This window comes from Bos javanicus, chromosome 16, assembly GCF_032452875.1.
Source record: "Bos javanicus breed banteng chromosome 16, ARS-OSU_banteng_1.0, whole genome shotgun sequence".
Taxonomy (NCBI): domain Eukaryota; kingdom Metazoa; phylum Chordata; class Mammalia; order Artiodactyla; family Bovidae; genus Bos; species Bos javanicus.
In genome coordinates, this window is record NC_083883.1 from 28,921,306 (window position 1) to 28,937,474 (window position 16,169).

General features: G+C 38.5%; 1 protein-coding gene across 2 annotated transcripts in view; it reads left to right on the plus strand.

Annotated features, from left to right (window-relative positions):
- Positions 1–16,169, plus strand: part of DNAH14 (dynein axonemal heavy chain 14) — a 394,303-nt gene that overhangs the window by 175,995 nt on the left and 202,139 nt on the right. The window contains exons 28-31 of one of the 2 annotated variants that reach the window (XM_061382365.1): positions 3,159–3,412; positions 9,769–10,000; positions 10,692–10,745; positions 13,478–13,623. In XM_061382365.1, coding sequence (XP_061238349.1) covers positions 3,159–3,412; positions 9,769–10,000; positions 10,692–10,745; positions 13,478–13,623 — 686 coding nt within the window. The remainder of the gene's footprint in view (positions 1–3,158; positions 3,413–9,768; positions 10,001–10,691; positions 10,746–13,477; positions 13,624–16,169) is intronic. The other variant, XM_061382363.1, reaches the window with a different exon arrangement.

Sequence of the window (16,169 nt, forward strand, 5' to 3'; positions counted from 1 at the left end):
GCTAAGGGAGGAGAGAGGGACGTTTTTTTTGTTTGATTTTTCTCTAGAAAAAGTGAGTGGTAATCATTTTTAAATGCTCTAGAAAGGTCTGAAAACTCCATTATGTCTGTCAGTTATTAGGGTCAACATGAACCTCAGAGACAGCAATTTTTCTGGAGTAATGAAAGTAAAAACCATATGGCCATGAGTTACTATTACCAAGTATTTTTAAAGCACACTTGACCTTGAAGTTCTCTGTTAAATTTTAAAATAACATTACATTTTTTTACTTTTCCTTGACCCACCCTAATTTTCAAGTCTTTATTAAAATAACCTGGGATAATGGACACAAATTCTGATTATCTGATTGGTCTCCTTTGTCATTCATTTGCCTGAATATTAATAAAGTGCTCTCAGATCTTAAGTCAAGGACTTATTTAAGCTGTTGTTTATGAAGACAACAAAATTATAATTAATCAATATGCACATTTCTGCAGTTTACCAGGCACTGAAATAATCAAATCTGCTGTACTAAGAAAGGATCTTTCCCAAACACCTGGTCTTCCAAACATGCTTAATAATTAGAAGCAGTCAGTAATCTGTTTCCAAAAATATTTTATGATAGATTTCAACTTCACTTACTGAACATATTTTTGTTTTCCCATGTCTGCCTTACTTACTGCAAATTTCCCATCCTGGTATGAAATTTACAACTTCCCTTCCTCTTGTAAAAACTTCTACATATGTAACATAACTAGGAACTATCTCTGAGTGGACACCTGTTGGGATAATAAAATGTTTACATGCAGTAGCCACTAAGAGAATTTCAATATAGATTTAATCAAACTATAGTGGTTGAGAAGTCCTCTTTGTTTAGCTAAATAAATAGATAAAATCTAGTTCATAGTCCGATTTACCATATCCAAACCTTCCCTCAACCTACATTGAGGTAGCCTCGGAGAGGGTCTCAGCCCACTGGTTGCTCTCTCCTGAGGCTGTGAATCTTGAATAAATACCTCAGGTGTGACAGCACAGTGACTTTTGATCAGACTCTTCTGTGGCATGACCATGACTATGGTTCCTGATGCCTGGCCTAGATTCTTGCTTCTGCCCACTTCCTAAGCCTCAGCTCTCACCTCCAGCTAATCTGCTATTAGAGGTTTACAAGATGCTTTCGGGAAGTCAGAATTAGTTTCTGTTGCATGCTGCCAAAACACTAACTGATACATCAAGTTTCCCATCTGGGTACACTTATCTTGCCCTGGAAAGAAAAAAAATCTCACCATTCTATGTATTACCTCTATGCTAATTATTCTAATACTTATTTCTTCATAGCTCCTCTTGTGTATTTCTTAAGAGTGCTAAGTAGCTTCAGTCTTGTCTGACTCTTTGTAACCCCATGGACTGTAGGCTGCCAGGCTCCTCTGTCCATGGGGATTCTCCAGGCAGGAATACTGGAGTGGGTCGCCATGCCTTCCTCCAGGGGATCTTCCCAACCCAGGGTTAAAACCCACATCTTTACGACTCCTGCATTCGCAGGCAGGTTCTTTACCCCTAGTGCCACCTGGGAAGCCCATGTATTTCTTAAGCACTTCAAATTCAGTATATCCCAAATGAATCCATTGTGTCCCTCCACCTACAGCATGCTATTCCTTCAATAGATATAATATCTTAGTGAGTGGAATCACAATTCACTTAATTACAGGCCAGAAACCTATGGACCTCATGACATATCTCCCTCCATTAAATGCCAGGTCAATTTGACTTAAGCCAGTAGCCTTTTTAAAACTGCTCTGGTATGTATGGAAAGAGTGACAAAAGATGGATCAAATAATAGAAGTTATGTGAGGAACTAAAAAGCCTCTTGATGAAAGTGAAAGCGGAGAGTGAAAAAGTTGGCTTAAAGCTCAACATTCAGAAAACGAAGATCATGGCATCTGGTCCCATCACTTCATGGGAAATAGATGGGGAAACAGTGGAAACAGTGTCAGACTTTATTTTTTTGGGCTCCAAAATCACTGCAGATGGTGACTGCAGCCATGAAATTAAAAGACGCTTACTCCTTGGAAGGAAAGTTACAGCCAACCTAGATAGCATATTGAAAAGCAGAGACATTACTTTGCCAACAAAGGTTCATCTAGTCAAGGCTATGGTTTTTCCTGTGGTCATGTATGGATGTGAGAGTTGGACTGTGAAGAAGGCTGAGCACCGAAGAATGGATGCTTTTGAACTGTGGTGTTGGAGAAGACTCTTGAGAGTCCCCTGGAGTCCAAGGAGATCCAACCAGTCCATTCTGAAGGAGATCAGCCCTGGGATTTCTTTGGAAGGAATGATGCTGAAGCTGAAACTCCAGTACTTTGGCCACCTCATGTGAATAGTTGACTCATTGGAAAAGACTCTGATGCTGGGAGGGATTGGGGGCAAGAGGAGAAGGGGACGACAGAGGATGAGATGGCTGGATGGCATCACTGACTCGATGGACGTGAGTCTGAGTGAACTCCAGGAGTTGGTGATGGACAGGGAGGCCTGGGCACTGTGATACATGGGGTCGCAAAGAGTCAGACACAACTGAGCAACTGAACTGAACTGAACTGAACTGAAAGATCCTAAAAATTACAAACTTAACCTATTTCTGAGTCCCACTCAGAAAACAGATATAATTTAAACAGATATAATTTAAGCTTGGAATTATGATACCATTATTACTGTCCCCAGGTTCTTACTTAGCCTAAGTGATGATAGATTAAGAATATAAAATTTAGAAAATATAAATGTTGGTGATAAATAGTTTTCATTTATTAAAGAATAAGGCTCCCACAAGCATTAATCAAAGTTCAATCTCTAAGTGTCAAATGTATACAAATGTGTAAGCTCTCTCTTTTACACACATATGATGACTCTTGCATAATACACACCACATATCATTGTTCAGTAGCTCAGTCGTGTCCAACTCTTTGCGACCCCATGGACTGTAGCATGCCATACTTCCCTGTCCTTCACCATCTCCCAGAGCTTGCTCAAACTCATGTTCATTGAGTCAATGATGCCATCCAACCATCTTGTCCTCTGTTGTCCCCTTCTCCTGCCTTCAGTCCACACCACACCACTCTTGAGAATATCTATTTTCATTTATAAAATTTATGCTTCAAAATTATTACTTTTATATCTTATTTTTTCAGAGCCAGATCATATTTTATAATGATTGTATCAAAAGTTTTGTGAGTTCTCATCCAAAAAAAGAGGTGGAAAAAGTCCATGCTCATATGATACATCATCTAGAAGAGGTTGCAGAGCTGGTGGTGCTGGATACTCATAACTCTCGAGCAAAAGTTGTACTAGGGGCATTGCTTACCCTGTATGTTCACTGCAGAGACACAGTGAGAAATTTACTACTCAAAAGTATTTTCAATGCAGATGATTTTGAGTGGACAAGGTAGGTAGATCGAAATTACAACTCTAAAATAACTTCTCATATACCTATCTCAGGTAAGTTAATTCTCTACCTCGAATTTTGTCTGACCTGAGTTTTATCTCTCTAGGATTTATAGAAATTCTAAGCAAATTCCGCCAACTTAAGTACATATTTCTGTGCTTTCTTCTTCCTCTTTTCCATTGTTCTTCTCCTTCATTTTAAGTTATTTTTGTTTTATCTTCCTGAACTGACCACACTCCTCTTAGCTGTGTTTTCCCTTTTACCATTCAGCCAGAGGGCAGTTTTCAATGGGTAGTGAAAGAAGCTCTACCTCAAGCCTCTTCTTCCCCCCATGTGCTGTCAGTTCTGGGACAGACCAAGCTGGTAAACAAATCAGAGGACATTCCTAGCCAATTCTCTAACTCAGAACTCCCTTCCTCCTAAAAAGTGCAAGTCACTCAGTTGTGTCTGACTCTTTGCAACCCCCATAGACTGTACAGTCTGTGGAATTCTCCAGGTCAGAATACTGGAATAGGTAGCTATTCCCTTCTCCAAAGAATCTTCCCAACCCAGGTATCCTGCATTGCAGGTGGACTCTTTACCAGCTGAGCCAACAGGGAAGCCCAAAAATACCTGAGTGGGTAGCCTATCCCTTCTCCAGCCGATCTTCCCTACTCAGGGATTGAACTGGAGTCTCCTGCATAGCAGGTGGATTCTTTACCAGCTGAGCTACAGGGAAGCCCTTCTTCCTACCCAGGGGCAATAAGTATATAGTCATATACATGTAGTATTTCATATACAAATATGAAAGTATAGAAAAATAGTGCCATTGATTTTGGTGAAGAAATCAAACATAAGATTCCTATAATAAATATAGTTTCAAACTTCTGAATTAATTTTTTTCTTAAGTTTCCTCTCTTCATAGGAAAACAACTGCTTTACCTATATAAGATCCTTGATTCTCAAAGAAAGTTTTTTTTATTTTTTAATAAATTCTGTATTAGCATAAATTTCCTGATTTTAGGTATGACAATTTCCTTTAAACTCTAAGGAAAATAGAGTGAAAAGAAGCTGTTGCATTTGACTGGCACCACTGTCTACTATGTTTTATCAGAATACTTTATATTGTATATATATATTCATATGTTTGTTTTACTGAAGTATAACTGTATACATTCTTAATTGCTAAAAGAATATGTCATGTCTGTGAGCCCTCACGCTGCATAAAGTTTAGCATGTCATTATTACTTTCTATTGACTGTCTTTAAAAGTGAAAACTAAAAGTGGAAGAGCATTTACAGAAAAGCAAACTAGGAGAAAGAAGATTCTATTAATACTAAGACTCTGAGTTATCTATGATTCCAAGGGTATAGCTTCCATATAGTGTGCCTTGGTGTCCCATGGCACCATAGGGCACTCACAACTGTAATATTTTTTAAACTTTTGAGAGACTATAAGGACAGTCCAGGTTCAATGCGCGATACTGGATGCTTGGGGCTGGTGCACTGGGACGAACCAGAGGGATGGTGTGGGGAGGGAGGACAGAGGAGGGTTCAGGATGGGGAACACATGTATGCCTGTGGCGGAATCATTTTGATATTTGGCAAAACTAATACAATTATGTAAAGTTTAAAAATAAAATTAAATTTTAAAAAAATTAAATTAAATTAAAAAAAAAAAAAGGACACTATAAGATACCAGAGTTTCTTTGATGACTCAGTGATAAAAAATCTGCCTGCCAACGAAGGAGAGGCTAGTTTGATCCCTGGGTCAGGAAGATCTGTTGGAGAGGTAAATGGCAACCCACTCCAGTGTTCTTGCCTAGGAAATCCCATGAACCAGAGGAGCCTTACAGCCTATAGTCTGTGGGATTGCAGAAGAGTCAGACAGGACTTAGAGACTAAACAAACAAGGGATATATAACATCAGTAAGATAACCAGCTACTAACAGTTTGAAGCAGTTTACAATGTTAATATCAGATCATGCTACAACCTTTCAGTGACCTCTTATCTTTGCAAAGGTAGGTTTTTGGCAGTAGCCCTGTTAAAAAGCAAGCACTGAATTAAAATTAATGTGGCACAGGAAGTAAGATTGGCATGATCCAATCTCATTTCAAAGTTTGAAACATTATGCAGTGTACAACTGGTACACACAACCCTCCAGTTATTTAAGAATGAAATAAATACATTTTCTTTCAATGTATTTGTATAATTTTAAAAATTAAGCTACTGTAATTCATTAAGACAAAATGCTTCTTAAGCTGCTTTGGGCCTAAAAATTAATAAAATAAACTATGAAATATTACTTATACACTACAGGTATAGTGAAAAATCTTTTCCTAAATACATACAATATGGTCAGTTAAGCTATGACAAAGGAGGTAAGAATACAGGTAAGAAGACAGTTTCATCAATAAGTGGTCTTGGAAAAACTCAACAGCTCCATGGAAAAGAATGAAACTAGAATATTTTCTCACACCTTATACAAAAAGTAAACTCAAAATGGAATAATGACCTAAACATATGACCTGAAACCGTAAAACATTCAGAAGAAAGCATCAGCTCAGTTCAGTCACTCAGTCGTCTCCGACTCTTTGCGACCCCATGAATCACAGCACATCAGGCCTCCCTGACCGTCACCAACTCCCGAAGTTCACCCAAACTCATGTGCATTGAGTCGGTGATGCCATCCAGCCATCTCATCCTCTGTGGTCCCCTTCTCCTCCTGCCCCCAATCCCTCCCAGCATCAGGGTCTTTTACAGTGAGTCAGCTCTTCACATCAGATGGCCAAAGTATTGGAGTTCCACCTGCAGCATCAGTCCTTCCAATGAATACCCAGGACTGATATCCTTTAGGATGGACTGGTTGGATCTCCTTGCAGTCCAAGGGACTCTCAAGAGTCTTCTCCAGTACCACAGTTCAAAAGCATCACTTCTTTGGTGCTCAGCTTTCTTCACAGTCCAACTCTCACATCCATACATGACCACTGGAAAACCATAGCCTTGACTAGACAGACCTTTGTTGGCAAAAAATATCTCTGCTTTTGAATATGCTATCTAGGTTGGTCATAACTTTCCTTCCAAGGAGTAAGTGTCTTTTAATTTCATGGCTGCAGTCACCATCTGCAGTGATTTTGGAGCCCAAAAAATAAAGTCTGACACTGTTTCCACTGTTTCCCCATCTATTTTCCATGAAGTGATGGGACCAGATGCCATGATCTTAGTTTTCTGAATGTTGAGCTTAGAGCCAACTTTTTCACTCTCCTCTTTCACTTTCATCAAGAGGCTTTTTAGTTCCTCTTCACTTTCTGCCATAAGGGTGGTGTCATCTGCATATCTGAAGTTGTTGATATTTCTCCTGGCAATCTTGATTCCAGCTTGTGCTTCTTCCAGCCTAGCGTTTCTCATGATGTACTCTGCATAGAAGTTAAATAAGCAGGGTGACAATATACAGCCTTGACGTACTTCTTTTCCTGTTTGGAACCAGTCTGTTGTTCGGTGTCCAGTTCTAACTGTTGCTTCTTGACCTGCATATAGGTTTCTCAAGAGGCAGTTCATGTGGTCTGGTATTCCCATCTCTTTCAGAATTTTCCACAGTTTATTGTGATCCACACAGTCAAAGTCTTTGGCATAGTCAAGAAAGCAGAAGCTGATGTTTTTCTGGAACTCTCTTTCTTTTTCCATGATCCAGCGGATGTTGGCAATTTGATCTCTGGTTCCTCTGCCTTTTCTAAAACCTGCTTGAACATCAGGAAGTTCACGGTTCACATATGGCTGAAGCCTGGCTTGGAGAATTTTGAGCATTACTTTACTAGCAGTGTGAGATGAGTGCAATTGTGCAGTAGTTTGAGCATTCTTTGGCATTGCCTTTCTTTGGGATTGGAATGAAAACTGACCCTTTCCAGTCTTGTGGCCGCTGCTGAGTTTTCCAAATTTGTTGGCATATTGGGTGCAGCACTTTCACAGCATCATCTTACAGGATTTGAAATAGCTCAACTGGAATTCCATCACCTCCACTAGCTTTGTTCATAGTGATGCTTTCTAAGGCCCACTTGACTTCACATTCCAGGATATCTGGCTCTACGTGAGTAGATAATCACACCATTGTGATTATCTGGGTCATAAAGATCTTTTTTGTACAGTTCTTCTATGTATTCTTGCCACCTCTTCTTAATATCTTCTGCTTCTGTTAGGTCCATACCATTTCTGTCCTTTATAGAGCCCATCTTTGCATGAAATGTTCCCTTGGTATCTCTAATCTTCTTGAAGAGATCTCTAGTCTTTCCCATTATGTTGTTTTTCTCTATTTCTTTGCATTGATCACTGAGGAAGGCTTTCTTAGGCAGTATGCTTTTTGACATTTGTCTTAGCAATTTTTTGGATATATCTCCTCAGACAAGTGAAATAAAAGCAAAAATAAACAAATGGGACCTAATCAAACTTAAAAGCTTTTGCAAAGCAAAGGAAACCATCCACCAAACTAGAAAACAGCCTACTAAATGGGAGAAAATATCGGTAAATGATACATCTGATAAAGGGTCAATATCCAAAGTATTAAATGAAAAAACCTCACACAACTCAATATCAAAAAAGACAACCCAGTTTAAAAATGGGCAGAGGACCTGAACAGATGTTTTTCCAAAAGAAATACAAATGGCCAACAGATGTATGAAAAGATGCTCAACATCACTAATCATGAGGCAAATGCAAATCAAAACCACAATGAGATATATCACACCTATCAGAATAGCTACTCTCAAAAAGAGAGCAAATAACAAGCATTGGTGATGATGTGAAGAAATGGGAACCCTCATGCACTACTGATAGAAATGTAAGTTGGTATAGCCATTCTGGAAAACAGTATGGACGCTCCTCAAAAATTAAAAATGATCTACCAATTATACCATGTATATTTATCTGAAGAAAATGAAAATACTATTTCGAAAGATACATGCACCCCAAAATTCACTGAAGCACTATTTACAATAGCCAAGATATGGAAACAGCATAAATCCATCCACAGATAAATGGATAAAGAAGATGTGCTATATACATCCAATGGAATTTAACCATAAAAAAGAATGAAATTTTGCCATTTGCATCAATATACATGAACCTGGAGAATATTAGGCTTAGTGAAATAAAGATAAATACTGTGTATTTTCATTTATATATGGAATCTAAAAAATAAATGAACAAATATAACCAAACAGAAACAGATTCATAGATACAGAGAACAAACTAGTGGTTACCAGAAGGAGGTTGTGATAAGAAGTGCAATAGAGGTAGTGGAGATTAAGATGTACAAACTACTAGATATAAAATAATAAATTATGAGGATGTAATATCCAGCAAAGAGAATACAGTCAATAGTAACTTTATATGGAGTATATTCTATAAAATTGTCAAATTACTATGAAAGTGAAAGTCACTCAGTTGTGTCTGACTCTTAGTGACCCCATGGACTGTATACTCCATGGAATTCTCCAGGCCAGAATCCTGGAGTAGGTAGCCTTTTCCATCTCCAGGGGATTTTTCCAACCCAGGATCGAACCCAGGTCTCGGGCATTGCAGGTGGATTCTTTACCAGCTGAGCCACAAGGGAAGCCCAAAAGTACTGGTATGGGTAGCCTATCCCTTCTCCAGAGGATCTTCCCGACCCAGGAATTGAAACAGGATCTCCTGCATTGAAGGCAGATTCTTTACCAATGGAGCAGTGTACACTTGAAACTAGTATAGTATTGTAAGTCAACTACAATTTAAAAAATTCATTTCCTTCAACAGTGACTTCTCTCTCTTCATCTGAGACTTTCCAAGGCGGTAGTTTATAATTTTTAAAATTTTATTTTTAACTTATGTTTTAAATGTACTCATTTTTATATTTATTTATAATCTGCTTTGTTCTAGAAAGGATTTAAAAGGGTTTTATGAAGGATATACAAACTATTAGATGACAGCATAAACTAAGATATAAATGAGCCACCAATTTAACTCATAGTGGTTTCCATAAGAATGTAGTCCTGGACCGCTAATGTAGTGGTTATAATGAATAATGTCTGAAACTACCTTCTTATGGAAGCCATAAAAACTTCATAGAGATGATTGTTATGTAAATCTTCCATTTATGCTGACCATCATACCAAAGTAGCATAATTCTAACAAGGCCATTTTTCTCATAGGGAAGAGTGTTCATGTTTGTAGTCTTCCAAGTTCTAGTAGTTCCTGTCTAATAGAGCAATTGATGAATTATCCACCAGTCTTTTCATTTGATTTTTTGATGTTTTTAAATCAACATAATCTTACTATGTTTCTGCATGTGAAAAAAATTAAAAATCATTTTGCCCAAATAGTACGATCATTTGAAATATTGTTTTCAGACATTTGCAATATAGATGGAATGAGAAACAAAAGTTGTGCTATGTATCTCAAGGAGATGCCAGCTTTACGTATGGCTACGAGTACTTGGGCTGTACCCCAAGATTGGTGATTACACCTCTCACTGACAGATGCTGGCTAACTCTCACTGGAGCACTACACTTGAACCTAGGAGGTTGCCCTGCTGGTCCAGCTGGTACAGGAAAAACCGAGAGTGTTAAAGATCTAGCAAAAGTAAGTGGTTTCTATATCTAGAATAAAAACTTCTTTTTTTTAGTCACACAAACTTTAAAAGTTATCTTAAGTTTACACCTCTCCTGTAAGTACTCATAATATTTAGCAAACACATTAACACATTTGTTAATTCATACATCATCATTTAATTTTGAATGTTTAATGTGTGCTGGGACTTAGGATCTTGGTAAGTCAACATAGTTGACTTGGACTATAATAATGAACTAACGTCTATGTAAATGGTAGCTTTGTCCCCCCTTCCTTTCCTGAAGAAGTGATTCATTTATTTTGAGCTCCATACACAGATTTTTGCCTAGTCTTTGTGACAAACACGAGTGTTTATGTGTATGTTTGTGTGTGTGTGTGTGTGTGTATAAGAAAAAGAGACAAAGAAGCAACTGATGAAAGCAAAGGGTATAGTTTATGATATTGCTGAAATGTTTTTTCTTAGTTTATTTGTTTATGTGTTTAAAAATATGACCTTAAGCCTCCATGCACTAATCAACTATAATAGTATCCGTGTGTTAATCCTAAACTGAGTCTTGTGGATTTCTAAATTTGGTATAAACACCTTTATATTGTAAAACTTTTCTTGAAAGAATAAAGATATTTTATTACTCTGGAAGTTTTAAAATTAGTATTTTGTGTCATAATTAAATAAATATATTAAAATATCATTTTTGTTTCCCAGTCCTTAGGCAAACATTGTGTAGTCTTCAACTGTTTTGAGGATTTGGATTATAAGGTAAAGCTTATTCTTATATACTCAGAAAAAAACTATTGTACACAAAAAAGAAATAATTCAGTGAGGATTAAAAGAATAAGGAAAATATCTTACACATTAAGTATTAATATAACTATAAATGCTATTCTTTTAAACTAACAGAAAAGAAATTTTAAATGTAATTGAAACTTAAAACATTACACGGTTTACCTTTATTCAGCTGAACCACTTAAGACAGAGATTTTCCAATGTTTTGTCAGGGAGGACCTTTTCAAACAAAATTGGTATGAAACATGAATATATAAAAAATTAAGAGTACTGCTTCAGTAATATAAATTTACATATTCTAACCTACACTTTTATTTACTGAAAATAAAGAACAATGAGGCTACTATGAGTAACACAAAAATTTGAGTCAGAGGTTATATAAGTGATTACAAGTTTATGTCAGCCTTATTTTGTTTTGGTTGCATATTATTTAAGATAGGTCTCATAGCATTCTTAAATATTTATTAAAATGTCATATGCCTCTGTGCCTATCACAAATTTCCTTAGTTTCAAAACACTCCAATTTATTTTATTTTGCAACTTAAGTCCAAACCTTTTACATTTTGCTGAGATCCTACATTTCCAATATGTATTCACCTGGCACATTAAAAATATCAGTGAATATGAATAAGCTGATTGAACTATTATTCTTAAAACACTTACCAAATAGCCTGTCTGTCCTCCCTGGAAAGTACCTTTACTGGGGCTCTGCAGGAGTGGGACTAGGGTAAGGTGAGTGACGCTCTTACCTGCTAAGCAAAGTTCAATGAGGAGCCAAAAACTTAGTCATCAAAATAAATAGTATTTTAGTGCAATGTATTTTTTAAAGAATCAAGGTATAACCCAGCAATCCCACTACTGGGCATACACACCAAGAAAACCAGAAGGGAAAGAGACACGTGTACCCCAATGTTCATCGCAGCACTGTTTATAATAGCCAGGACATGGAAGCAACCTAGATGTCCATCAGCAGATGAATGGATAAGAAAGCTGTGGTACATATATACAATGGAGTATTACTCAGCCATTAAAAAGAATACATTTGAATCAGTTCTAATGAGGTGGTTGAAACTGGAGCTGATTATACAGAGTGAAGTAAGCCAGAAGGAAAAACACCAATACAGTATACTAATGCATATATATGGAATTTAGAAAGATGGTAATGATAACCCTGTATGCAAGACAGCAAAAGAGACAGATGTATAGAACAGTCTTTTGGACTCTGTGGGAGAGGGTGGGTGGGGATGATTTGGGAGAATGGCATTGAAACATGTATAATATCATATAAGAAATGAATCGCCGGTCCAGGTTTGATGCATGATACTGGATGCTTGGGGCTGGTGCACTGGGATGACCCAGAGGGATGGTATGGGGAGGGAGGTGGGAGGAGGGTTCAGGATGGGGAACATATGTATACCCATGGCGGATTCATGTTGATGTATGGCAAAACCAATACAATATTATAAAGTAATTAACCTCCAATTAAATAAATTTAAAAAAAAGAATCAAGGTAAATGCCCCCCCAAAAACATGATAAACAAAATATCAAAGTTTTAGATAAAGACAGGATCTGATTGCTGCAGTCAGTGGGAGGAACCGACTTTTTCAGGCTTCTGAGCCAGAGGGGCTCTCTCCGACTCACATCTTGCCCCTCAGCAGCACCTAACAAAAGCTCCTCTTAGAGTTCGAGCATTCCTCAACAGATACTCAGTCCACAGACACTTTATCTGGCTTCTTCGTTTCAGTTTATAACATTTACATATCAACAGATTTCAACACAGACTTTCAGTCTCTCACAAGGACACTGGAGGATCTAGCCACCCTGGGCTTGCCCATTGTAAATGGCAGAAGCAGAGTAAGAGCTGCTTGCATTTGCTGTCCCCACTCCAGCCTGGCCCCAATCTTCCACTCCTCTTAAATTAGTAGTTCAGAGATCTGTGTTACTGAGCTTCCCTGGTGGCTCAGCAGAAAAGGGTCCATCCCTAGGGCGGGAAGATCCCCTGAAGAAGGAAAAAAATCCCACAGACAGAGGAGCCTGGCAAGCTACAGACCATGGAGTTGCAAAAGATTCGGACACGACTTAATGACTAAACATCAACCGTCTGCATTACTACCAGGCATTGACCACTAACCCTTGAGTCTTGGCCAGACCTAGAAAGGAGAACTCTTCCAACCATCTGCTGGAAAACTTTTACTGCCAGTACGTGGTTCTGAGAACACGGCACCCAGGAGATTGCTCAGTTATGCGAATGTGAATTGTGCTTCTACTTTCTCACTCTTGTGAGCATCAGTTTGCTGCTGCTATGTTTAAACTTTTAGGGCTTTCCCGGTGGCTCAGCAATAAAGAATCTGCCTGCAATGCAGGAGACTAGGGTTCGATCCCTGGGTTTGGAAGGTCCTCTGGAAGAGGAAATGGCAACCCACTCCAGTATTCTTGCCTGGCTGGCTATAGCCCATAGGGTCACAGAGTCAGACAAGACTGAAGCGACTTAGCACGCACACGCATTTAGACTTTTACAGGAGACAGGCAGAGTAGTTGAGCGGTCTTAGAGTCTAAAAACTGCTGCTTTCAGCCCTACACAAATGCTTGAGAGGGAGACATGCAGTGTTGGCTTAGTTTGGGTAAAATGGGAAGAACTTGCAGATATTAATGTCTCAGTAAAAATGCTCACCTAAATAATAATTTCATTAATCATTTTTTTAAGATAATGGGGAAATTCTTCTTCGGATTGGTTGAGTCAGGAGCTTGGTGTTGTTTCGATGAATTCAATCGAATTGACGTGGAAGTTCTCTCTGTGATTGCCTCACAGATGCTAACAATTAAGGCAGCAAAAGACAGCTATTCTGTCAGGTATTGGCTAAATGTGTTTATACTTTGGGAATGGAAATTTGATGTACACATACTGCTTAATTATTATTTAATATTTTTTCTACCATGAGTGTTTGGGTTTGTTTCTTTTGTTTTCCTAAGCACACACCAAAAAGAATGGCACTTAACTTGAATGTTTCCTTTGTTTGGCAAATAATATGAAAATATGAGTAGTTAGCTTGCAGACTCTTTGCCAAGCTTGGAACAGTATTCTTGGCTACCAGGAAAAGGAGGCAAATATGTTCTAATTACTTTTCTTTTTGAGTTTAAAATCTCTTAGTACCTATTCATTTGATGATATTTCATTTGAAGAAATCAAAGGGGTTTTTTTCTTTAATTCTACATATTAAAAAAAAAAAACAAAACAGTTATACTGACCACACACGGGAACCCTTCTGTTGTTCCATTACTCTGGATTAATATGCTTTTATTTAAAAAATCCTTTAATAACAATATTTGTATGTTAGGATTACTAATGTATACTAATCCAAGCAAAATTTTTTTTTTCTTTTCAAATAAATTTAGGAACTTACATGATTTCCTTTTTTAGCATACTTGGATTTGTGGGTTTAAAATTTCAATTGCAATCTAATAATTCTAACTCAATCTAATGGGCACTCACTTCTGGCTTTGCTCTCAATGTTAATAGGCTTCACAAGTCTGTGGATATAACTAGAATTACAGTAATTCACACTTCACCAATTCTTCACCACATCTCAGCTTCTGCAAAGTTTTCCTCAATTCCTCATTTTCCTCATTTCAAAACCTTAGGTTTTGTCCCAGTTGTCCTTCCATTCCTGTTTGACCACCTTCATCGGTTCAGGGGATTTCTCTCCACTGTCTCTTCCTCTGGTGCCAGCGGCATGACACTATCCATGCTGAGGTTCTACTTCACGATGTTCCCAGAATTATTTAAAATTGGGTGTTGGGAAGTGGGCTGTGTTTCATTTTAAAGCAACAACTCTCCTGAGGCCATTCAGTGTTCCACTGTGTCATCCAGGCAGAGCTTTGTGTCTCCTCAGATTCTCTTCTCTGTGTAAGTCGGTTCATTCAGATGGGTACCCTCTTGCCTTGAGCCTCACAAAACTCTCTCATCAGTTCAGTTCAGTTCAGTCGCTCAGTCGTGTCCGAATCTTTGCGACCCCATGAATCGCAGCATGCTAGGCCTCCCTGTCCATCACCAAACCTGGAGTTCACCCAAACTCATGTGCACTGAGTCGGTGATGCCACCCAGCCATCTCATCCTCTGTCGTCCCCTTCTCCTCCTGCCCCCAATCCCTCCCAGCATCAGGGTCTTTTCCAATGAGTCAACTGTTTGCATCAGGTGGCCAAAGTATTGGAGTTTCAGCCTCAGCATCAGTCCTTCCAATGAACACCCAGGACTGATCTCCTTTAGGATGGACTGGTTGGATCTCCTTACAGTCCAAGGGACTCTCAAGAGTCTTCTCCAACACCACAGTTCAAAAGCATCAATTCTTTAGCACTCAGCTCTCTTCACAGTCCGACTCTCACATCCATACATGGCCACTGGAAAAACCATAGCCTTGACTAGACAGACCTTTGTTGGCAAAGTAATATCTCTGCTTTTTAATATGCTATCTAGGTTGGTCATTACTTTCCTTCCAAGGAGTAAGCGTCTTTTAATTTCATGGCTGCAATCACCATCTGCAGTGATTTAGGAGCCCCCAAAAATAAAGTCTGACACTGTTTCCACTGTTTCCCCATCTATTTTCCATGAAGTGATGGGACCAGATGCCATGATCTTTGTTTTCTGACTGTTGAGCTCTAAGCCAACTTTTTCACTCTCCTCTTTCACTTTCATCAAGAGGCTTTTTAGTTCCTCTTCACTTTCTGCCATAAGGGTGGTGTCATCTGCATATCTGAGGTTATTGATATTTCTCCCGGCAATCTTGATTCCAGCTTGTGCTTCTTCCAACCCAACATTTCTTATGATGTACTCTGCATATAAGTTAAATAAGCAGGGTGAAAATATACTCCTTTTCCTATTTGGAAGCAGCCTGTTGTTCCATGTCCAATTCTAACTGTTGCTTCCTGACCTGCATATAGGTTTCTCAAGAGGCAGGTCAGGTGGTCTGGTATTCCCGTCTCTTACAGAGTTTTCCACAGTTTATTGTGATCCACACAGTCAAAGGCTTTGGCATATCAATAAGGCAGAAATAAATGTTTTTCTGGAACTCTTTTGCTTTTTTGATAATCCAGCGGATGTTAGCAGTGTGATCTCTGGTTCCTCTGCCTTTTCTAAAACCAGCTTGAACATCTGGAAGTTCACGGTTCACGTATTGCTGAAGCCTGGCTTGGAGAATTTTGAGCATTACTTTACTAGCGTGTGAGATGAGTGCAATTGTGCGGTAGTTTGAGCATTCTTTGGCATTGCCTTTCTTTGGGATTGGAATGAAAACTGACTTTTTCTAGTCCTGTGGCCACTGCTGAATAGACATCATCAGACATGATCAAATAAATCTGAATCCCAGCAGAGCTCTTGATTTGACATAAAAAACCTCTTCTTT